Source organism: Ursus arctos, unplaced genomic scaffold (assembly GCF_023065955.2).
Source record: "Ursus arctos isolate Adak ecotype North America unplaced genomic scaffold, UrsArc2.0 scaffold_12, whole genome shotgun sequence".
NCBI classification, from domain to species: Eukaryota; Metazoa; Chordata; class Mammalia; order Carnivora; family Ursidae; genus Ursus; species Ursus arctos.
The window spans coordinates 7327026-7350675 of NW_026622786.1; the positions used below are offsets into that span (position 1 = coordinate 7327026).

The 23650-nt window shown below is 46.7% G+C and overlaps 1 protein-coding gene across 1 annotated transcript in view; it reads right to left on the bottom strand.

Annotated features, from left to right (window-relative positions):
* PHGDH (phosphoglycerate dehydrogenase) overlaps positions 1–9177 on the bottom strand; it is a 30120-nt gene extending 20943 nt beyond the window's left edge. The window contains exons 1-2 of the mRNA XM_026483631.4: positions 8872–9177; positions 1354–1505 (exon numbers count right to left, since the gene is read on the bottom strand). Of these exons, the coding sequence (XP_026339416.1) occupies positions 1354–1505; positions 8872–9009 (290 nt within the window). The 5' untranslated portion in view covers positions 9010–9177. The remainder of the gene's footprint in view (positions 1–1353; positions 1506–8871) is intronic.
* Positions 9178–23650: the final 14473 nt, after the last annotated feature.

Consider the following 23650-nt stretch of genomic DNA (forward strand, 5'->3'; position numbering starts at 1 on the left):
GCCATCACTCTTTCTGAGGCTGTGCCCAAGATGGGTGTGCAAGCCTGTCAAATTCAGGTCAGCTCACTGCCCACATACCTTCATCAAGCTGTCCAGGCCAGCTTCTGTCGTTAACAAAGCTAGGATTTTTATTTCCACCTGTTTGACTTCTCCTATCTCTCAAGTTCTGGAGTGAGAAAGCTTCCTCACACCTTAATGCACAGGGCCATGCTGACATGGTGACTCAGCCCATTTCACAGAAAGGAGAATAGAGCTGAAACCCAAGAAACGATTTGTCTTTTCTCAAAGGCTCTCTCTTTTTTTTATTTTTTTTTTTGGTTTTGAAATAATTTATTAACACACAAGTTCACCCTCCTTTTTGCCTCTATTGGATCTTTTCATCTCTGGAAATGAAGGTTACAAGGAGGGAAAAGTCAAGAGATCTTATCCAAAAAGGAAAAAAAAAGGAGAAAAGGATTCTCAGAGTCCGTCTTTCCACCTAGCTTCCTGTCTAACCCTGCGAACAGGCTGTACTGGGATGCAGGAAGGGGTGCAGGGCTGGCGGCGCTGCCTCCGTGTCCAGGGCAAGAATGTACGATGGGTTACCATTTAACACTTCTTCTGTTGGATATTGACCTCAGTCAGATGACCAGTCAATTAACCCCTACACTATAGGAGAAGCGGAGGGAAGGAAGGGGAAGGTTTTGAGGGCACTGAGCTTCCCAAGGGAAGGGAAAAGGCTTGAGGATGAAGACGCGGGCTACCATCACCTTGCCACACCATCTAAGTGCCAGACGGGAGCCCAAAGCGAGTGTGGCCGAGCTCTGGCTCAGAGTCACGACCTCTGCACTGCCGTTTCTGAAAAAACAGCTCTAATGGGGACCCTTTCCCTCTCGGCACGGGAGTGTGAAAGAGAAACTGGGGTCCTGGCTGCAGAAGGGTGCCGGGCCGTGAGGAAAGGAAAGAATGTAGAGCTACTCAACTAGCCAAGGCTGTGCACCTGCACAAGGGGGACAGAGTAAAGCAGAGCTAAGGGACACTCAGCTCTAGCCAGAACCACGGAGGGAGGGAAAGGGGCGGCGCTGGAGCAGGAAATGAGGATAAATTCACTGACATTCTTCTGATTCCCAACCAGGCTGCAATTCAAACATCTGTGGAGAGGGTTTGCGAAGTGATCTGAGATTACAAAGAGAGCCAACTTGTCAAGAACCTGGGGAACCACGACGCCGTGGGCGCCGACCACCTGTCTGGACTCAGCCTGGCCCAGGCATCCTTCTGGAAGCCCTTCCTACTCTGACCTTCTCTCTAAGCTAAGTCTTCCCCTTCCCCCGCGTGGTGAGCCTCCACCCCCACCCCCGGGGCTCCACGACTTACTTCATGACCAGAACGCCCTTCCTGGTGGCAGCCTCCAGGTCCACGTTGTCCACGCCCGTGCCGGCCCTGCCCACCACCTGGAGCTTCTCTGCAGCGTTGATGACATCAGCAGTGACCTTGGTGGCCGAGCGGACAATGAGGCCTTCACAGTCCTGAGGCAAAAGAAACATCTGGGTCCACAGTTGGTCCTCAAGACCTCCTAGGACCTCCTTGCCTGAAGTGGGAGTTCCTGCACGCTGGCTGAGTTTGGATAGCTTCAGAGAAAGGAAGCTGAAAGCATCCACATCCGGAAGCGGCTGCCAGACGGCAGGCCTGGGGTTAGATCCAAGCTCCATCCGCTATGAGCTGTGATCCTGAGACTTGGCCTCCTCAAGTGCGTGAGGAGGAAGTGAGAAAGGACAGATACAGCCCCTGACGTGCTCTCTGGCTCCGCTCAGTGGACAACACCCCCACCATCAGACACGGTGCTGCTGAAGGGGCTGGGGCACTGACCGGCACATGGAAGGTACTCAGTAAGTACTGGCTGGCTGAATGACTAAGACGTGAACAAAAGACAAACTGTTGAAAGAAAGACACCTCCAAAAATAGAGACCAAAGTAAGCGGAGGAGGGGAGAACAATTAAACTGGTCTATAGCTGCTCAGAAACGTGGGCAATTTGGGGCTAAAAATACACATATGCAAAAAATAAATACTTTCTGGATTCTTCGTAACTGCTTTCCTTGGGCTAGGCTAGACCCCAAGACAGTCTTCCTTAGGCTCATCCAGAATCCTGTGATATCTTCTCAGAATAAGGATATTGTTGCCCAAACACCCAATGAGAGTCCCCAAGAAATGGAGAGGGAACAAGGGCACGCTCTGTCTCAAACTGGCTGTCCCGGGTTGGTAAGGAAGCAAGTGTCGTTGCAAAAGCAGCAAGCTGGGGATCAGAAGGCCAGGGTTCCGGTCACGGTGCTAAGTCACCCCACCCCCAGGCCTGGTCTTCATCTGCAAAATAAGAGGGTTGGAACAGTTGGCCCCTCGGGTCCATCCCACGTCTGGTCTGACACCAATGATGTAAACCGCTCTGCAATTTCCACAGAGAGCCAGATACAGGGCCCCTCCCAAGCTCCCCAAGCCCTTTATGTCTACAGTTCTGAAACAGAACCTCAAATGTGACACTCCAAGCAACACCGATAAGCCTCTGATCCAACTCCATTTCACTGATGGACACTGAAGCCCAACAAGATTGAGGATGACCATGTCCCCTCCTCCTGCCCTTTTCATGCCCTCCTTCCATCTACCAGGTGCCTGATAGGTATGTATCGGCATCATGCTAGACTCTGCCAAGGCAAAATAAGAAGTCACAGCCCACCCTCAAGGAGCTCACAGTGCCAGACACGCCACAACTCACCAGTACACGTGTATGCTGTGACTTCAGAGTGTCCAAAGCACACGGACATGGAAAGGTTAGAGGAACCAAACAGGAGCCACCCCATCTCGGCTGACTGCCAACACCAGCCAACGCCAGGCGAATCTTGAGGGTGCTTGGAATTCCTCCCTATAAAGCAGCCTAGTTGAACATCAGCCAATGCCTGGGCAGACGGGGACACTGCTGACTGTCCCACATTCAAGTCCACTGCACTTGGCTCCAAAGAAATGGCTCCCTGCCTGGCCACCCACTACCAACTTTTCAAGGCACAGTCAACTTCTCTTCCATGAAACCTTGGCCAACGACGCGGGACTCAATGTTACTCCCTCCCCCTATTTTTCTATCTTCTATTTTACGTTCAGGTGTCCTCTGTCTGACCTGCAATTTGGTCTCCTCATCTACATCTTACCTCTCTAAAGCAGGATCATCTTCATAGCTGATGCTAAAACACTGCGTTGAATGCATGAATTCAGTGATTTGAGAGGCCAGTGGAAACCTACCCACACCCTTCTCCCCACCACCACCTTCCTTCCCTAAATAATTCAAACATGTCACATGTTCAAAAATCCACCATGGGAAATCCCTTCTCTTGACTGTGATAAGGACGCATCAGATGTACATGACAGCACTCAAGAGTTTGGTGAGCATAAGAATAAGGAGAGACAGGAGAAAAATGTTCCAAAACCAACAAATTGATCAAAAGAACCGAACAGACACCTGACACACAGACCCATGTATGTCAAACTGATGGGGAAAGACAGCTATGTGATAAAAGGTATAAGGAAAATTTAGGAAAAAAAACAAATTTAACTCCTATCTCACTACAGATTTTTAAAAATCCAGAAGAATTAAAGAATTTTAAAAGAGAAGCATTAGAAGAAAATGTAAGGGGATATTTTTTATGATCTCAGGATGGGGAAGCTTCATAAGCAAGGCACAAATCCCAGAAACCATTAAAGAAAATAACTTTTCAAATGTAAAGTAAGCTCTAGACCCGTGACCCCTCAAGTCAAGAGTCGTATGCTCTACCAATTTTCAAATGAAAATTTCTTATAGAAAAGATGCCATAAACAAAATTAAAGACAAGTGATAGGCTTAATATGGGAGAAAATCCTTGGACCATATATAACAGAACAAAGACTCATCACCAAAAATAATCAAGCCTTCCTACAAATCATTGTTTTCAGTGATAAAGAACCCAGTAGAAAAACAGGCGAAGGTCCAAGTAGGCAATTTGCAGGAGAAATACAAAGCGGCCAGTAATTTATAGACTTTTAAACTGCTAGATATCAAGAAAATGTAAATTTTGGGGATGCCTGGGTGGCTCAGTCAGTTAAGCATCTGCCTTGGGCTCAAGTCATGATCCCAGGGTCTTGGGATCAGCCTGGCGTCAGGCTCCCTGCTCAGCAGGGAGTCTGCTTCTCCCCCTCCTTCCTGCGCATGGTGCTGTCTCTCACTGTCTCTGTCGCTCTGTGTCTCTCTCTCAAATAAATAAATTCTTAAAAAAAAAAAAATGTAAATTTTAAAATGTGGTATTTTCAGGCATCGTATTGGCAAAACGAAAAGTGGTAACAGTCAATGTTGGTGAGAGTGCAGGGAAAGAGGAGTATAAATTGCACAACCAGGAGAGAGCAATTGACAGCGTGCGAGCACATCTGCACCGTGCATTCCTTCGCCGCCAGCTCTGGCACCTCGGCTCACTGGTAACACACTGAGGAAGTCAAACGTCCTTTGAAGTGGTCACTCCAGGGCCAAGAGTCAACTGACAAGAAGCAGGCCTGGAGCAGGACCACCCAAAGAGTCACAATCCTCTCACCTTGCCGCTCTAGTATCAAGTTCCTGGGCGCAAATCTGAGGTCCAGTCCTGCTCCAGATACTTTACCCAATCACCCCCTTGGGCCCCAAGAATCTGGCCTCTTCGAGTGCTTTCTCCAAAGCCTCCACCACCCTCCCCAAACCTTAGGAATCTGCTTCCCGCGGGGATGCTGCAGGCTCTCCAGGAGCCCACCCCATGCTGGTGGGCCCCAGGACAAGCACAGAAGGAGCATGATTAGCCTTGAACAGGCCCAGCCTTCTCTATGTTGGGATCTCCCTTACAGATTGTTACCCGTAGTCTCTCCACACTTTTTCCTCAAGGGTGCTATCCCTCACTAGGAAGTCTGAGGAGTCTCCAGTCAGACCAGCACGGATGTTCATTCAGAGCACAGCTGTCCCAAGCAGAGAATCTGCCTTTGGAGACCCCCCATCAGCCGACCTTGGACCCACACTGAGCGCAACCAGGGTCCACTAGCTTTCAAGGTCTAACACCCTCCACCACCCCCAGCTTCACTCAGTTCTTCAATCAACTGCATCACCAACTGATACATTCCATCAGCACATATTGATTGAGAGCCTACTGGTAACCTATCTCCTGCCAGCCCCTCAGAACACCTATCCTCCTGGATACCAGCCCCTCCTCAGGTCACAGATCATCCCTCCAAGCCTTGGCTCCCAGCTGCCTGCTCCTCTACTCTACGTATGCAAACTGCAGGCCTTTGCAAATCCTCCCACGTCCTCAGTGCAGTCCGCCGTGACCACGGCTTTCTTTTCTCCAGTGTCCTGCGGGCCATTCTGGCACCTCCTGAAACTGCACCCATTCTGCTGTGTACTGCTCTCCGCAGCTGCCTTGGAGTTGGAAAATGGCCACTCTTCTGCTGAATTTACAGTTGTTCCAGAAAAACTATGCTAACTCAGCAGTTGAAAGCCATTCACGTTTCTCAAGTTCAAACATGCTTCCTTTCCCAAGGAGGACAGGCTTGGCCTTGAGAGTGATTCTAGCATGGCTGGTGCCGCTGACTTACATCACACGGAAAGCCAAACTCTCCAGGTCCTTGTTCCCCAGCTAGAGAATGCAGGAAGGTGCTGTTTGGCACAGTATGCGTGATTCTGATTTAGTAGATGTCTATTTAACTCTAACAAATTAAATCCTAGTGCAAAGGCTGAGAATTTGCTAACGTTTTTCAAAGATTTATTTATTTTTAGTTTAGAGAGGGAGAGCACACACCCGAGCAGGAGCAGGGGCAGAGGGAGAAAGAATCCTCAAGCTGACTCCCTGCTGAGTGCGGAGCCCAGCTGGGCACTTAGTCCCAGGACGCTGAGATCGTGACGCGAGCCAAAATCAAGAGTCAGACGTTTAACTGCCTCAGCCACCCAGGCACCCTGTTACTCGCTATTTTAAAGGAGCCTTTCAAAAGCTGGACTCTTGCATGGAAACTTTCCCCCCTCTTTATCTTTCTTAAAATTCTGAGATAGAGATATAAACGTGTTCGGTCAGTTAAATGCATTACGAGCATATGGCTTACTGGTTTCTGACCAGCACTGCTACTCAATAGAACAAAGAAAAATATATGTATCACAAATAGTAAGGATATTATTTCATGAAACTTTACTGTGTGTGTACACATATGTATGTGTATACTGAGTTATGACGTAAAATGAATTTCTTCTTGTGGGTCATGGTCAAAGTTTAAAAGCCATGGATACGTGGTAAGATTTAAAGGTCCCTGCATATTAGGTTTATTTAAGATGTCACATCTGCTGATAGACGAGGGGTCCCCAGTCTAAGAATTTTGTGAGTTCTGAACACGATGCTTCACTATTCAAAGCCAATGTTTTCTGAACTTTTTTGACTAAGACTTAGAGTAAGAAACATATGTTTAAGCTGTGATTTTATACTCACAAACCACACAGGCACCATCACTGCCTACATAACTGAACAAATTTCATGACACACTACTCAGCCTGACTCTCTGCCTTGCTCCCAGATATTTCTTATTTTGTTTTTTAAAATGCTAATCACGACCCATTAAACCAACTTCACTACCCACTAATGTGCGGTGACTCGCTTGGAGTCTGAAAAGCACCATTCTCAGGGGTAATTTTACTTCCTGACCACGGAGTGAGTGAGAGCAAACTGTGCCTGCCCAGAATACCAAGGCGTGGGAACAGAGGCCAGGCCTGGGCAGGCAATGTGCTCGAGCTTCCTGCAGTATTAAAGATTTCAGTGGGAGAGGGCAGGGGCACTAACTCGGACACCCCTCCACCCAGAATGAAAGGACACAGTGTAGACATGCAGCCCCTCCAGCGGGCTGCCCAGGTGGGCTAACTGGCATTCTGAAGCCAATGTTTTACAAAGACAGACCCGAAGCCTGGGGGCTCCCCGAACAACCCAGCCACGCCACCAGCCAGTAGCCTACAAACACCCCTCCCTCCTCTCCTACCTGGAGCTTTCAGGGCCTTTAAAATGTCCTTCAAGTTGCAGCTCCAGACTCCAGCAATGCACCCAGCCAACTTCCCAACTTCATGGAACCCCTCCACTACTGGAGAGGCCTCCAGGTCTTCTCAATTCTGCCTTTACCCTACCTGCCCCCCTCCCTCGAAGTCCTACAAATTAGGATTTCTAATTTCCACAAGAAAGCTGCAAACCCCCAAGTGAGGCCACTCACCCCAACCTGGTGCTCTGGCGGAGGTGAGGGTCAGAAGCGGGTCTAGAGGCCACTGCACTGCCTTCTGGCCATTGCCCTGGGCCAAGGCCACTGACAGCACCCATACAAAAGAGGAGGGGACAAGCGAGAGGGGCCTGCCTCCCATCCAGTCCTACCATGCTCCAAGGATCAGGTCGTGAGCCCGTGTCCCCCACGCCATTCAGGCTAATCACCCCATTTTCCTCCACTTTGGCAACAGCCGAGCAGGCAGGCAGAGGCTAGGCTGCTGGGTGGTCTCACGTGGCACTCAGGTACTGTCATCTGGTCAATCCTGGGTGTCCTGGAGTGCTGGCCAGGCTCCCGAACTAGTCCACAAGCTTCTTGAAGTCAGGGACTCAGACACTTCTCTAAGCACAGGACTTACTTATTCTTAGGTACTCAGATACAGCACCAGGACGGTGGAGGGGGTGCGGGGGACCCGTCGTGGAGAAACAAACACAGCAGCAGATACAAGGGCAGACAAGGGAGCACCGACAGTTTCGAGGACCATGTGGTTTCGGCACAGCTAAAGCAACTGCAGCCGCCTCTGTGGTTTGACTCAAGGGGCCCTCTGGGGAGAAAATGGAGGGGGTGGAAGTGCACTGGGGTCGAGCGAGGTTGGTAGTAGGCAGCACAGCGGGGCTGTGGGAGTTGGAGAGAATACATGGGGCAGTGGGTCATGGACCCCGGGGTGCTGGGTGCAGGAACTAGAGTCAAGAGCTCACAAAGTAAATATCCTGCACGAAGCCACCAAACCTCCCAGGGCCCTTACAAACAAGGCAGAGAAAGATCTTTAGTAGATTGCGTTGATACATGCCTGAGAAAGATTTGCTAAGAAACAGAAATTTCCTGGGGGCTTTTGTGATCCGATTCTAATCCAGGCTGGTCATTCCTGACCAGCGATTGAGGCCAACGGTGAGGCAGGCGGGCAGGAACTAAGCCTGGATCCCGGTGGGGTGGCGCGGACGGCCGCGTGGGCCTCCCAGGGACCTAGGGCGCCCCCCGCCCGCCCCCCTTTCCTCCGAAGGCTCCCTGGAGGCCGAGGGGCGGGGAAACTCGCGGCGGTCTTGCATCAGACGAAAGGCGGGTACAGCGTTTGCTGTCCTAGCCCGGCCGCCTTGCCTGCAGCCTCTCCAGCTGCCACGAGACAGGCTGGAGCTCTGCCAGCGCCCCCCCAGCGCCCCCCCAGGGAAAGCTGGACTCGGCCGGGCTAGCCAGGACTTAGTCCGGGAAGGATCGCGGGTCCCTGGGCTCCCCACGCGGAAGCCACTTTGGCGCCCCTTGCCCCCTGGGCCACTGCGCGCGAAGGCGCTGGGGAACCGCGCTGGCATCCCGCGCGCAGCCCGCAGGACCAGTTGGAGCAACCTGCGCTTTGCAATGCTCGCAGGAGGCGAGCCAACGTGAAACACGGTTGCAAACTGAACGCAAAGTGTGCATCCTGCAGCTCGCCGCTGTTTGTTCTCCCCTCCCCCAGCCCCCAATCTCGGGAGGCCCCAGGATTGACTGGTACCGGGGACGGGGAGTGGGGGTGGGGCGCGCTGGCCCTGGCGCGGCCGGTTTCGGCAGGGGATGCCAAGGAACCCTCGTCTCTCTTCCGCTCGCCTTACCTGCAGCTCGGCTATCAGCTCCTCTTTACTCAGGTTCTGCTTCTCCACCACCTGCAGCCCTCCATCTTGCAGGATCTTCCGGCAGCAAGGGTCCAGGCTATCACTGATGAGCACTTTCCGCAGATTTGCAAAGGCCATTGCTGGAGTCAGCCTCGGAATCTGCCGCTCCCGCCGGGCAGAAGCGCCTAAGCCGAGAAGCTATAGTTCCGGCGAGCGGGCTGGTGTAACTAGGCAGGATTCTTGATCTCCCGCTCCCCTTTTATCTTCCCCTTCTGCTCCTACCGCCTCCTTCTGATTGGACAAAAACACTCAAACTCTCGGTGACTCCGCCTCCTCCTCGCAACTCGAGCCTTCAATTCCCCGCCCACTTTATTATTCTCCAGCGATGAATTTCTCAATCTCAGCGAAAGCCCTTGCCTACACCTGGTGAGCGCATAGAAACACAATTTGCGCTGACTGGCTGATTCATATCTCAAATAGAAATATTTGTTCTCACCCTAGAAAAATGTTTCACGTTCACTTCTTTCTTCCAAAGAACGTATTCAATAATTCCTTAACAAGAATTTACTGAATGCAGGTAATATGTGCAGGGCACCGTGCTGGATGCTGAAGGGGCTAGGGCATCCTCTGGTGGGCTAACACCGAGGGTACCAGAGGCAGACACGGGAAGTTACATAGTGAAAAGCAATAGGAAACTTTCTGAGACCTCACAAAACAGTGCTTAATTACAACAGAATGATGCACTGAGAATTAGGAATTTGAAGGAGAACAGGAACCGGGTGCATGTAGAGCAGCCAGAATTTTTGTTCAAGTTCCCCATTCTCTTCTTCCTCCACTTCCTCTCTGATTATGAAAAAGACAAAAGGAATGTGAGAGGTCAGTCAAATTTATATGTTGACCAAGGAGGCACTTCCCAACTCTTAACTCTTTAATGTTTAAACCCCACAACAAACGTGCCTATCCCATGGCCCGCTTTCCAGAAATATTCGGGGGAAAATCCATTTGGGATTATTTAAGGCCCTCTAGGATCAGAGCAGAGTCAGTCGTGCTCCTAGGTGAATGAGAATTCAGTTTATCCAGCGGTGAGCCATCTGGTCCTGAGAAGCACCCAGCATCACCTAGGGGTGCCAGGAAGGCTTCCAGCAACGCTGCCTTTCAGAAGATGCTCTGATGCTCCTTGAAGGCAAGCACCCTGAGACACCTGAGCGTATGGTGATAAGCAAGACCTTATCTGCCTTCAGGCTGCTCTTGTCAATTGTCTCATCTTGAGAGCTGAATAGAAAGAACCCAGGGAGAGAAGAAGTGACATTGACAAAGGCCCAGGGTGTGAGGAATAGCTGAAGGAGATGCCTAGGGGTGCAAAAGACAGGTGCAGAGGGGCCAGGCTGCCCAGCAGGGGCCTTGGCCTGGGGGGGGGGGCGGTTTGAACTGCGCTCCAAAGTAGTACAGAGATGCTGAGTGATTTTTTAGATGGGATCCTCTTACATTAGCTGAACTGAGCCCTGACACTCCTCATGGAGATAATACCGCTCTGCACCACCCCCCTATCCCCACCCCCATTCCCACCCTTCCTCCAACATCAACTGCAAGTTGAGCATTTTTCTTTTACAGTCAGCCTAGAAGCAGAGGAAATATTCTTCCCCCACCCCATGTTATGGCTTCCATCCATAAAACAGGAACTTTGGCCTTCTTGGAAGTATTAGGAAAATAATTCTGCCATTCTCTAGAGACCCCTCACTCCCTCCCCTCCCTGAGCCCCAGCCCCTTGGGAAGAGAGACAGTCTGGTTAGTGAGTTGAGGGGAAAGGTCCTAGTGCCAGCCCAGGCCAGCCCCTGCTTAGCTCTCTCTTTTGGAGCTGAAGCCCACAAATAATGTGCCCTCCCCTGCTTTCTTGTGTATAGTGAGCCCGCCAGGGCAGGCCTCACCCCATGTACCTGAGGGGGCAGGAGCCACAGCTGTCTGGCTGCTCTCCCTATAGAGGATAAGGTTCATGGGAGAGAGGGAAGGGGGAGAGGTAAGAATCTTGTTTTTTTTTACTTGGAGCCCGGCCGTGATCTCCAAAGTCACATTAGGAGTAATAAAACATATTTTGATAAGTAGATGATGAATTATCATCTGCAAAACAGGCACATCTGAATCTGAATTCCAGCTTCTGCAATTACTGATAATGTGACCTTGGGGAAATTACATTGCTTCTCTTAGACTTCGTTTTCTTCTCTGTAATATGGGGCTAATAGGATAGTGCATACTCCATAAGGTTGCTATGACAATACGTAAAGCACTCGAATGAGTGCAATCTGTAGTGCTTAGCTTTCATTCATTCATTCATTCATTCATTCATTCAGACAGCCAACGCATATTTGTTGAGAGCTTATCATGTGCCAGGCACTGCTGAGGGTGCTGGGAATAAAGCGTTGAAGGGGACAAACACAGTCCCTTCTCTCATGGAGCTTATGTTCTGTTTTGGGACCAGAAAATAAACGATAACCTCAGGATGTGAAAGTATGATGAAGAACGCAAAACTGAGTGACGTGATAGAGAGGATGGGATGCAGGGGTATTTATGTTAGACTTTATAACCAGGAAGGGGCATTCCAAGAAAAGGATACTTGGGTTGACACCAAAATAGGAAGTCAATTTGCAAAGAGCAGAGGAAAGAAAATTCTAGGCAGAGGGCAAAGCAGAACAAGTCTGGCACATTCAAAGAACTTGGTCCCAGATATTCCTGTAGCACTTACTGTGTGCCAGACACACCACCATGCCCTGGGATAACAATGCTGAACAAGTCACACACAGTGACTGCCCTCCGGGGACTTGGGGTCTAGCATGTGAGCCTGTGTGCGGTGTGCAGCCTGCATGGGACAGTCAGTATAACCTCTGAGAAGGGCAACGTTTAAGCTGAGATCTGAAGGTGGAAGAAGAGCCAAAGGAGAACATTTGGAAGAATATTCAGGGGAAAGAAGACAGTAAGAATAAAGTCACTTGAGTAGGAAAGAGCACCTGTCATATAGAGACCAAAGGGGAAATGAGGTGTGAGATGAGGTGGAGAGGTCAATAGGGGACAGACCACTCAGGCCATGTGAATAGTCCGGACTTCAGTGGATGCAAATTAAAAACTCAGTTTAAACTGGCTCAAGGTGTCTGAGAAGATCAAATGAGGACAGAAATGAGCTCAGACTGGTGTCATTGGCAATCTATCTCTCTCCCCATCTCTGTTTTCTCTGGCTTTGCTTCATTTCCAGAAACGCAAGATGTGGCAAGAATGTTACCAGTTAGTGAAGACTATAAGATTCAGTTGTATATTCTAAGCACTTTTGCAGTCCTCGAAGATTGCACTCATTTTCCAAGAATTTCCACAGTATTTTAATACCTGATCCTCAATGGGTAAACTGGGGTCATGGATCTGTCCTTGAACCTATCCCTCTGGCCAGGGGTAATGGATACACTGACTGGTCAGTCCTGAGGAAAACACCCACTTCAGGTCTGAGGAATGTTCCATCTGGAATATATGCTAAGAGTATGAGGAAAGTGGGTTCCCAAAGGAAACTTCAGGGTGCTAAGCCAAAGGAAAGGGAGTGGGGATTGGAAGACAGCCTGGCAATACCAACAGTTGACCACTCCACCATGCTAAGGTGTTTAGATTTTATTCTAAGTAGGATGGGAAACCATTGCAGTTTAGTTATAAGGAGGGAAAGTATTATCTAAGTTTTAAGATGATCATTCTATATTTTACACCAAAAACACTCCTTTTTGCAGTGTTGTTTTGATTATCATTATGATGATGACAATGAGTACCATGATGTTAACGATTAGCAGAGAAGTGGGTCCCTGGTTTGGCACCTGGAACGACTCAGGAAGGCACAGTCAGAACTTGAAAAGGCAACTCTCTGACAGTGAAACTAATAAGAATCAATGAGTAATGGATGGAGTTAACCACCTGAGAAAGTAACCCACCCTGAGAGAAGGTAAATGTCTGAAAAAGGAGTTTTGGGAATGACCAGATCAAATGAAAAGAATACTGTTTCATCCAAATACTACTAAATGTTAAAAAGAAAAAAACCCTCTTAATATAATCAATTGCATTATAATTTTTTCTGCAAGAAGAATATATTAATGGAAAGGCTGGTCTGCATGTTCAGAAAGACAACCCAAGGTGAGTCTTGGCTTTTACCCAGCACTGTTCTAGAAGAAAGAGAGGAGGACTTCATGTGACAGACAGGAGTGGTTAGTAGCAAGGTGTACTTCGATGTGGTACAGGGAGAATTCACCAGATTTTATCTTAGTCTGTATAAAAATATCCCTTCTGATTCTGCAACTCCTTTCCTTTGCGGTTCTTCTGAGTGCCTATTTTATATTCCAGAAGCCCTGATTTCAGTAAAGGGTTGCTGAGTGGATCTGTTTCTCAGCAGATCTCATTGCCAGGTCCTGTGGCAAAAGGAGAAACACACAGACGCTAAAAGGCTGTGTTTTGAAGGGCTCCTGCAACAGGAGAATGTTGTCAAGCAACAAAGGTTGAGGGAATTGAGCACAGTCACTAGATAGACAATCTCCCTGTTCATGAACACACGAGTAAGGGGGAGCAAAGTACATGACCCCAAAATATGCACTATGACATGTGGATTATTTGGAGCTAAAGGCAATCAAGACCCAGCAGACTCAAGAAAAAGCTATTACCAGAGACAACTTTTTATCTGAAAGACCTATCCACATGGCAAGACAAACATTGAATTACTGAACATTTGCTCTTCCTACAGTCCTGTGAATTACCCTCTTCCCCTTTGAAGTCCAGGCCTCTATCCTATTCCTTACGTCAGGAGGGTATATAATCTATCGCCTGGCTTGTCCCTGGGTCTCATATTCTAATGGGGCTTTGGTACATACATAATTACATTTGTTATTCTCCTGTTAATCTGTTTTATGTGAATTTAACTAATAAAGTCAGCCAAAAGAATCTAGAGGTGTAGAGGAAAAATTTTCCTCCCCTGTAGAATTCAGGTTTGTATTCTTGTCTTTTGTGAGTTAGGCTAGTGGTAGTCTCTGAATTTCTGATTGACACCGGCTTCCCTCTGAGATTTTAGGCTCTTCTCTCCTTACTTTTAACTACAATGTCTCAAAACCTCTTTAGGTCCCATTGGGGCGCCTGGGTGGCACAATCGTTGGGTGTCTGCCTTCGGCTCAGGGCGTGATCCCGGCGTTCCAGGATCGAGCCCCACGTCAGGCTCCTCCACTAGGAGCCTGCTTCTTCCTCTCCCACTCCCCCTGCTTGTGTTCCCTCTCTCGCTGGCTGTCTCTCTCTGTTAAATAAATAAATAAATAAATAAATAAATAAATAAATAAATCTTTAAAAAAAAAAAAACAAACCTCTTTAGGTCCCTGAACTCTATAAGAATCTCAGGAAATCTACAAACCTGCTCACCTTCTAAATAGTGCATACAGTTTTGGGAATTCATGCACCTTTTACAACCTACTCATGGGCCTCCTAGGATCCAATGAACCTCTTGTTAGAAGCTCATATTTACATGGATTAGGCATGGTAACAAAGTGCAAAATAGTCATAATGATAATACACATATTCATTGATCATTTTATTTATTTTTTTTAAAGATTTATTTATTTGACAGACAGCCAGCGAGAGAGGGAACACAAGCAGGGGGAGCGGGAGAGGAAGAAGCAGGCTCCCAGCAGAGGGGCCTGATGCGGGGCTCGATCCCAGGGACCTGGGATCACGCCCTGAGCCAAAGGCAGACATCCAACAACTGAGCCACCCAGGCGCCCCTATTGATCATTTTAAAGTGCTAGCTAAGTGTAACTCAGGAAACCCTCACAACTCTATGGTGTAGGTGCCACTATTATTTGTGTTTTACAAGTGATAAATCTTAGACACATATTCAGCCCAGCTTTACAATTTAGAGCAGTAAAATGATTTACCAAAAGTTACATGACAATAGGTTGTAAAGTTATGATTATAGCATTTCCTTAAATTTCTAGTCAGACTTCTAATTGCACTGTCCTCACATCTTTTCAAAATAAAATCAAAAGTTGTCCTTTCTCTAAAATAGTATACTCAACTTAGAAACAACAATACAGGTGTGCCTGGGTGGTGAAGATGGTTAAGTGTCTGGTTCTTGGTTTCATCTCAGGTTGTGATGTCAGGGTCATGATACCAGCCCTGCGTGGGACCCTATGCTCAGCATGGCATCTACTTAAGATTCTCTCTCCCTCTGCTCCTCCCCACCCCCATGCTTGCACTCTCTCTCTCTCTCTCAAATAAATAAATAAATAGATAAATAAATAAATCTTAAAAAAAAACACAATACAACAGATTTTCATGTTATAGCTATTTTTTTTAAAGTAAACTCTACCGCAGTGTGGGGCTTGAACTCACAACCTCAAGATCAAGAGTCACATGCTCTACCAACTGAGCCAGTCAGCCCTGTGGGGTACTGGATTGGATGGGGGGGGGGGGCACTGTCACTTCCTTAATGATTGCCATGTATGCAGGAAGTGGCATTGAAGACAAAATGGGCATCTCTAAGTAGACACCAGACAGAAAGTTTCATCCCATTTCATGTCCTGTCATTACCAAAATGAATCAGAGGACAGAGCTACTTTCCTGTAAATGCCTCAGTCAACTCAGGCTACTATAATAAAATGCTACAGACTGTATGGCTGAAACAACATTTATTTTTCACAGTTCTGCAAGGTAGAAGTCCAAGATCGGGGTGCCAATATGGCTGAGTTCTTGGTGAAAGCCCTCTTCCTGGTTTACAAATGGCTACTTCTTGTTGGTCCTCACATGGCAGAGAGCGTGCTCTGATCCCTTTATCCCCTGGTAAGAACATCAGTCCCAACATGGGGGCTCTGTCCCCATGACCTCATTAAATTCTAATTACCCCCTTCAAAGCCCCCATCTCCAAAGACAATCACTCTGGGGTTAGGCTTCAATATATGGATTTTTTAGACATTCAGTCTGTAGCATGCCCCAAAACCTTAGTAATACCCCCCTGCCTGAAAACATGGGCTCCAAGGTCAGGCTTCCTCAACATCTATCAAGCCCAAGGGTCCCTACTTCTACAGCACAGTGCCCAGGCAATTTCAGAATACAAATATATATGGGAGAGATGAGGTACAAATTCAAAGTCTCCATTTATTCAGTTTGCATTGGCTGTACTGTAGGAATTAATCTTTATTTTTTCCCGTTCTTCCATTTCATTGCTCTTCCAGACAGCAAACTCCCCATTCATAACCTTAACCTTGGAATTACTCTTCTCTCTTCTTAGGTCACCTTCTGACATTTTCAGGCCAGAATTGCTCTCTCTCCAAGCCCTCAAGTCTTCAAAGAGGCAGTATTCTTTTCTACTCAGGCTCCAGGTCCAGCTCTTTAACTTCCGATAGAAACATTTAACTTTGTATTTTAGGGTAATCTGGAATAATTCATTGACTAATTTACTCTCCTCTACACTTATTCTCCTATATAGAACCCCTGATTTCTGTCTTGTGTTATAGAGACTGGGAAGGCCTGGAACAAAAATGGGTTGCTATCTTTAATGCTACTGTCAACTCTGAATCTGAGTGGAATCTCTGATTAATCATTCTCACTAATGTGAAAATGACTGATACAATATTAATATTACTTCTCTCACAGTTATCTTTATGCACATTTCATGTCTCCAAATGAGATCTTATATTTATGTAGGAATTGTGTAGTTCATAAAATAGTGATGACTCAGTAAGGTAGAACACACTGATATTATCAACACCCATTTCAAAGATGAGCAATTGAGGCTCAAAGAAGATGCATGGGACTTCGGCTTGTGGCCACCATAGAGTAATGGGGACCAGGTTTACCCCTTACCTGAAACAACTAAAACAAAAGACAAATACATGAAACAATGGTTTTCAAGACACTGACATTAGAACAAAAGGCAGTGATAGCTGAGAGATAGGAAGCAAAGAAGGTAAGTCCTATGATTGCCTCAGCTTACTGTCTGGAGAGAGTTTCCAGGCCAGGGCAGAAATGGGGAAACGATTTCTGGGGAAACGTTGGTCTCCCTGAAACAAGAAGATGGAGCTGTGTCACAGAGAATAGTGGAGAGGAGAGAGCTGAAAACAGTGATAGTTCTGGAGATCTGGTAGAGGAGGTTCTTTGAGTTTGCAGCTGAAGATGCCCACTGTATGCATGTAAAGAAACTACTGGAAGGCAGGGAAATAATCTCTTAAAGGAATAATCTCTAGAGCTCACATGGTCCAGAAACAGCTGTTATTCTCACCAGCCAGACCAGAAACCCTCACAATTCACAAGATACTGGCTCTTGCTTCAGTAGTAGATAAAAATGAGCTTTAGACTAAGCACTGCTTTGGTCTGGCCTACCAAAGCTTAAAAGACATACCCAAAAAGATTGAATTGTTCCTAAGTAATTTAACCACATCCCTGATCAACTTGAGAATATATGTAGAAATACAGTAATTGCCAACATTCAACAAGGTAAAATTTGCAATGTATAGATTTCAATAAAAAATTACCAGGCATGCAAAGAAACAAACAGATGACCCATAATGAGAAGAAAAACCAATCAATGGAAATCAACCCAGAACTTGACACAGATGCTAAAATTAATAGTCAAGGACATAAAAACAGGTATGAGAACTGTATTTCATATATTCAAAAGACTAATGAAAAGAGTGAGCACATCAAATACAGACGTGGAAGATGTAAAAGACCCGAATCAAATTTCTAGAGATGGTATAACTACAATGTGTGAGATGGAAAGCCACAGAGTGGGCTTAACAGATTACACATTATAGAAGAAAAGATTGGTGAATTTGAAAATTTATTTATTTGAGAGACAGAGAGAGAGAGAGCATGCGGGTGTGCGCAAGCAGGGGGAGGAGCAGAGAGAGAGGGAGAAGGAAGAAGCAGATTCCTGGCTGAGCGGGGAGCCCCAGGCGGGGCTCAGGCTCACGGCCCTGAGATCATGACCTGAGCCGAAATCAAGAGACAGACGCTTAACCACCCGAGTCACTCAGGCCCCCCCAAGACTGGTGAATTTGAAGACATCGGTATAAACTATCCAAAAATGAAATGCAGTATGACTGGGAAAAGAAATTAGCAGGGAATCAGTGAGTTGTTAGAAAATTTCAAATGACCTGATATAAATGTAACTGGAATCCTTAAGGGGAAGGGAAGGGGACACGGGGAGAGAAAAAATATTTGAAGGAACAGTTACCAAAAATGTTTCCAAGTTTGATTTGTTGAATCAACAAATCCAGAGGCTCAAGGAACCCCAAGCACCAGACGCATGAAAAAAATTACACCAATGATCATGTAGGTATGTCAAGAAAAGTGACGAAGGGCAAATCCTAAAAGCAGCCAGAAGGAAAAGACAGACGCTATGTTCAGAGGAACAAAGGTGAGGATGGCGGCAGATTTTCCATAGATGCAGCCGCAAGAGAGCGTAACGACGTCCTTACGTCCTGAGAGGAAACACGTTCTACAGCCAGCAAACACAGTGTTCAAGAACGAAGATAAGTTTTTTGATATATAAGAGCTGAAAGAATTAATCATCAGCACACTTTCACTGTAAGAAATATGGAAGGAAGTCCTTCAGGCAGAAGGAGCACGATACTCTCTGGATCTATACAAAGGGATGAGGAGCCCTGGAAATGCTAATTATGTGAATAGATGCAATAATGTTGTAGATCTCGCTCAGAGTTCGAGAGCGGCAGACCAGGAACTTGGTGCAGGTCTTTTGACACCACGGTCACCCACTACGTGCAGCTGTACGTGGCGAGCAGTGTGCCATGTATCAATCAACAAATGCGGATTACACATGGAACGGACCATGTGCTTTGCGGTTTGCTCAGAGGCGAGCTAGGTAACTGGGGGTTAGCATTTCTGGAAGACTTCATGGTGGGCTTGGCCTTTAAAAGGGATGGGATGGGATGGGATGGGATGGGATGGGATGGGATAGGATAGGATAGGATAGGATAGGATAGGATAGGATAGGATAGGATAGGATAAGGTAGGGCAGGGTGGGTAGGATAGGGTAGGGTAGGTTGGATAGGGTAAAATAGGGTAGGGTAGGATAGGATAAGGTAGGGTAGGATAGGATAGGCAGTGAAGCAGAGTGGGGCTCTCTGGAGGGTTCTAAGCACAAGTGTGGAAGCAGCAATGTGCATTAGAGATTGGTGGAGGTGAAGGTGAGGAGAGGGGGAGGTTGGCCTGCCTGTAGCAGATGCTTTCTGCCGGAAAAGAAAGGAGATTCATTTGGAAAAGGAGGTTATGGAATAACCTTTAATGTCACAGAGGGGTTTTTAATTTAGAGATTGGCACGTGACTCAGGCTGTTGATAGGGAGCAAAAAAAAGAGAAGCTAACTGGTAAATTTTAGAGTCAAGCCCATGATTATATGTTCATTAGCAATTGGATCCAACCATCTATATAACAAGCTTATTAGGCAACGTATAATACATGCACACCAGCATTTGTGTTTCTGTATTTCTCCAGAAGGCAAACAGAGACTCAGGACATTAGGTAGGCAGAGAAGGCATAAATCAGACATTTGATCATTAAAGTGGATAGATGTTCAGTTTGGCCATATAGTGCCTATTGGATCTGTGATAAATCACTTCTCCTCTATGTAGCTCCTTGTCCTCATCTGGAAACAGAGTTGTTGTGAACATGTCCTGAAAAAAATAAAGTGAACGTGCTTTGAATGCAAGCATCCTAAACAATTGTTATTTGATATGACTGTTCCGTGATGAGAAAAAACAGCCCTTACTGTTCTGGGTGTGTTTGGACAGTACATACTTGGTAAAAAAAGGCAAATGTGTTCAAAGGTGATTGTTTATTTTCTCTTAGTCTGTGACCATTTTCACTGAAACTGTTTTTCTTGCAGTCATTGTATTGATTGCTCTTTCCTTTACTCCAGTGTCTCTTCTTGCCTTGCCCATCTGCACAGCGTTATCAAAGTCACCTCAACTGTAAGTCAAACAAACCAGAGTTGAAGCATATGGTGTAAATACTCATTTATTCATTTATGTGTTTGTTTATTCACATTTATGGTTCAATTAAAGTATGCCGAGATCTATGCAAATAAGAAAGACTGTCGCTTTGAGGAGCTGACAGTGAGTGGGTCACACAGTTGGGTAAATCAGTGACTCTCTCTCTCTTTCTTTTTAAAGATTTTATTTATTTATTTGAGAGAGAGAGAGAGTGTGTGTGTGTGTGCGCGAGCAGGGGGGAAGGACAAAGGGAGAGGGTGAAGCAGGCTCCCCACTGAGCAGGGAGCCCCAATGTGGGACTGGATCCCCCAGGACCCTGGGATCAGAACCTGAGCCGAAGGCAGAGGCTTAACTGACTGAGCCATCCAGGTGCCCCAATTAGTGACATTCTTGCAGAAAAGTGTGGGGGAGTGCTGTGGTGAACATGGTCTCAGATGTGCTAGTAGAAACCAGATCAGCTGGCAGGGCTGTGGGGATGGGCTGAGAAGTCCCAATGTCCAGGACCCTGACCTGAATATGGAAAGGCCACAGGAGCAGTCTAGAAATATATCACACTTTATGCAGAGGAACTGGGATGACTTAAAGTACCAGTGTGTGAGAAACCATGATGTTCTGGAAACCGCAAATCGGTAGGTAATATTGGAGCATAGGATGGGAGAGGGAAGTGATGTGTAATGAGCCAGGACGATGGACACTTGCCAGGTCAGGAATAGCCCTGGAATCAAGGAGTGTGCATTTGATCCGAAAAGAGATAGGGAAGTAGAGAGGGGACAGAGAGTCCCTCCAGTGGTGGGGTCTTATCCAGAATGTGTAAGAGGGACTCTAGGTGTGGATGTGTTGACAGCATTCAGGTATGAAATATTGTGGAGCCTTAGATATTCTTTGTATTGTCTTGTCCTTTTACTTCTCTTACCGGCTATTGTTACTGAACATCTCTGGACTATTTCAATGTGAATAACCTTCAGGACAAGAGAGTAGGGTGAGGTGAAAGATAAATTAAGCCTGTGACTAAGTGAGTAGCTGTACCACTGGTCATCCGAGGGACTCATGGGATGGGGGTGGACTGAAAATAATACAATGGAAGCAGCTTGTGAGCAACAGTGTCCACCAAGGGCTGGCTATTACTATTATACATATTTCGTGTCTAGACACTTCGCACAGAGAGATGATAACAGGCAGCATCTCCAATCCATTTGAAAAATCAAAGGGCTATTATAGGTAAATCTAGCAAAACCATGTAGCAAGGCAGGAAACTCTCTGAAAGACCAGATATAGGTCTGTGAATGTTCTGGAATGGAGTGCCATGGGTAGTCATGAGATTCATACAGATACACAGCAGAGCCCAAAGGGATAGCTTGTAAACTGGAATCTTACCCAAACCCCTGAGGGTTCAACAGACACCCACAAATAATTAATTTCAGAGAGTGGAAAAACTGGCTTGTTGAAGTTTGGGGGTTATTAATAATGCTCTGTTTCTCCAGTGATCCTTTCCCTTGGGGGAAATGGAGTGCTTGGCAAGCAGCCTCATTACTCACTCCTGCTTCCGCTGGGGTTGGCAAGGTTGGGAGGCATCATTAGACACACCATCATCATACAGCCATAGCAGTGAGAGGTGTGGATAGGCTTCCTCAGGCCACCCTAGGAAGTTAGGTCCAGGCACCAATCAAGAAACATTTAGAGTCTAAACATGTCTGGCACTTGGTAAGTGTTCTTTAAAATCTCAGTTATTACAGCCCAATGTCCAGTATACAGTAGGTACGGCAGGATGATTTATTGTGGAAGGGATCGAGAAATAAACTTACCATGTTCCAAGGCTAGAGCTCCTGCTACAACATGTTCCTTCACAGTCCCTGCAGCAGGTGTTGCTAGCTGATCACCAACCCTGTTCTTCTCTAGGACCCACTATCCTACAAGTACACACACAGACCACATTCTCCAGCCTTGCTGAAGTTAGGTGCTGTCACATGACTGAAGTCCAGCAACAGAATGCAAACAGAATCGATGAGAGCCCACTCCCATCCTGGTCCTTAAAATCTCCTTCGTACAGTCCACTTCTTGTAATGAGAAGACCTTCCCCCTCACCCCATCCCCAAAACAACTGTCAAGTCTGAACATTTAGCAGCTATCTGAAGATACTGGAAAGTACTAGATAGTACTTGGACAAGTCCAAGTGGATTGTATTGTGCGAGACAAAAAATGTTTTATTCCATTACCTTGGGAATTCTTCCAGTTGCTTCTCCCATTTGATGTACTGACTCAGTCTTCATTCTTAGGCAGTCACTTCATATTCCAGAAACCAAGACCCAAATATATTAGAGCCAAATCTCAGTAGGTCCCTGGAGTCCTGTGGCCACCACCTCATGCCACCCCAATACCATCATCATGGTGGACCATTTCTTGAGCACCTCCTTGTCGAAGAGACTTCGTTCGAGACTCAGAATTTGTTTTGAGGTGAGGCCTGAGTTATAAATATGTTCAGTTTCTTTATGTATATTTCAACATATTTATCATGTGCCAGGCACTGTTATAAGCACATTCATTCATTACCCAGAACAATGCCATGAGGTGGGTACTAATAGTATCTTCTATCCTATAAAAGAGATTATATTAACCTCTCTTTGAGGAATCTAGAGATTCTCACACATGCATGTCTCCCAGCTAGACTCGTGGCAGAGCTGCGATTTGAGGTCAGGGATCCCACCTCCAAAGCTTATACTGATAACCACAACACTAGTATCTTTCTACTAGCTTTGTGGAAAACAAAAATTACATAAAACCCCAAAAAATATCCCCAGACTAAATACTTCTGGTTTAGGGTATGTTTAGTGCTGACTTCCCACCCTGATTATTATATAAAATACTACCAAAGATGGGCATGCCGGTGATATTTCTCTGGTTTTTGCCTGGCTCTCCATCCCCTCAAGACCTCTGAGACCCTCTAGTAGATCCATTTGGTCCCCACTTGCAGATTCAGCCCCATCCCTGACTCAGAGATGAACAGATACCTAGGAGAAATGTAAGTAACTATAGACCCAAAGCTCACTGACTTAAAATCAAGTCAGCCTCCTGCTAGTCCTGCTGGGAACTTATACTTTTGTTTGTGGAGTATGCGCTTATTTCAAATTCACCACTTCCTACTGTAATACTGGTGACTGGGTGTCTGTTTTGTTCCCCTGTATCTAATGTCCTGCCTCGGCTGCCAGGTTCTGTCTTGCTTCTCCCAATCCTAGAGATCATACTCCTGGCCTGACCCTCGGTTCCCTGGCTAGCTTCCTGATGCCACCTGCTCTCCTGACGGGCTTTCTTGAGGTGCCGCACCGCCCACCTGCCTGGTTACTTTCCTGATACTAGTCCCAGGACATCCTCATGTTACCTGGTACTGAAGCCTATCCCAGTGTGGTAGAATGGTCAGATCTGCAGGCATTAGCCTTCTCGTGGTTAGCTCATCACTGATGCTAACATACCCCCTGTTCTGACCCTAACCCCACCCTAATCCAGCTGAAGGAAGAGAGATACAGTAAACGGAGGAGACGGGACCCACGCAAAAAGTTAGAAGTAGGAGTGCTTAGTGGTCAGATATGATCTCAGTAGGCTATTAATGGCACAGGGAAGCTTTGTATGGTACAGGGCCCCGAGTTCTTAAGACAGTATAAAAGGTGAGTCTTGGAATCTTGGTTCAGTTTTGCTGGAAGGTGTGATGCACTTTGGGAGAGTTTATGGTCAACAGGCTACCTTCAAATTAAATGAGGTCTATAGGCTCTGTACAGTTGCCTTACT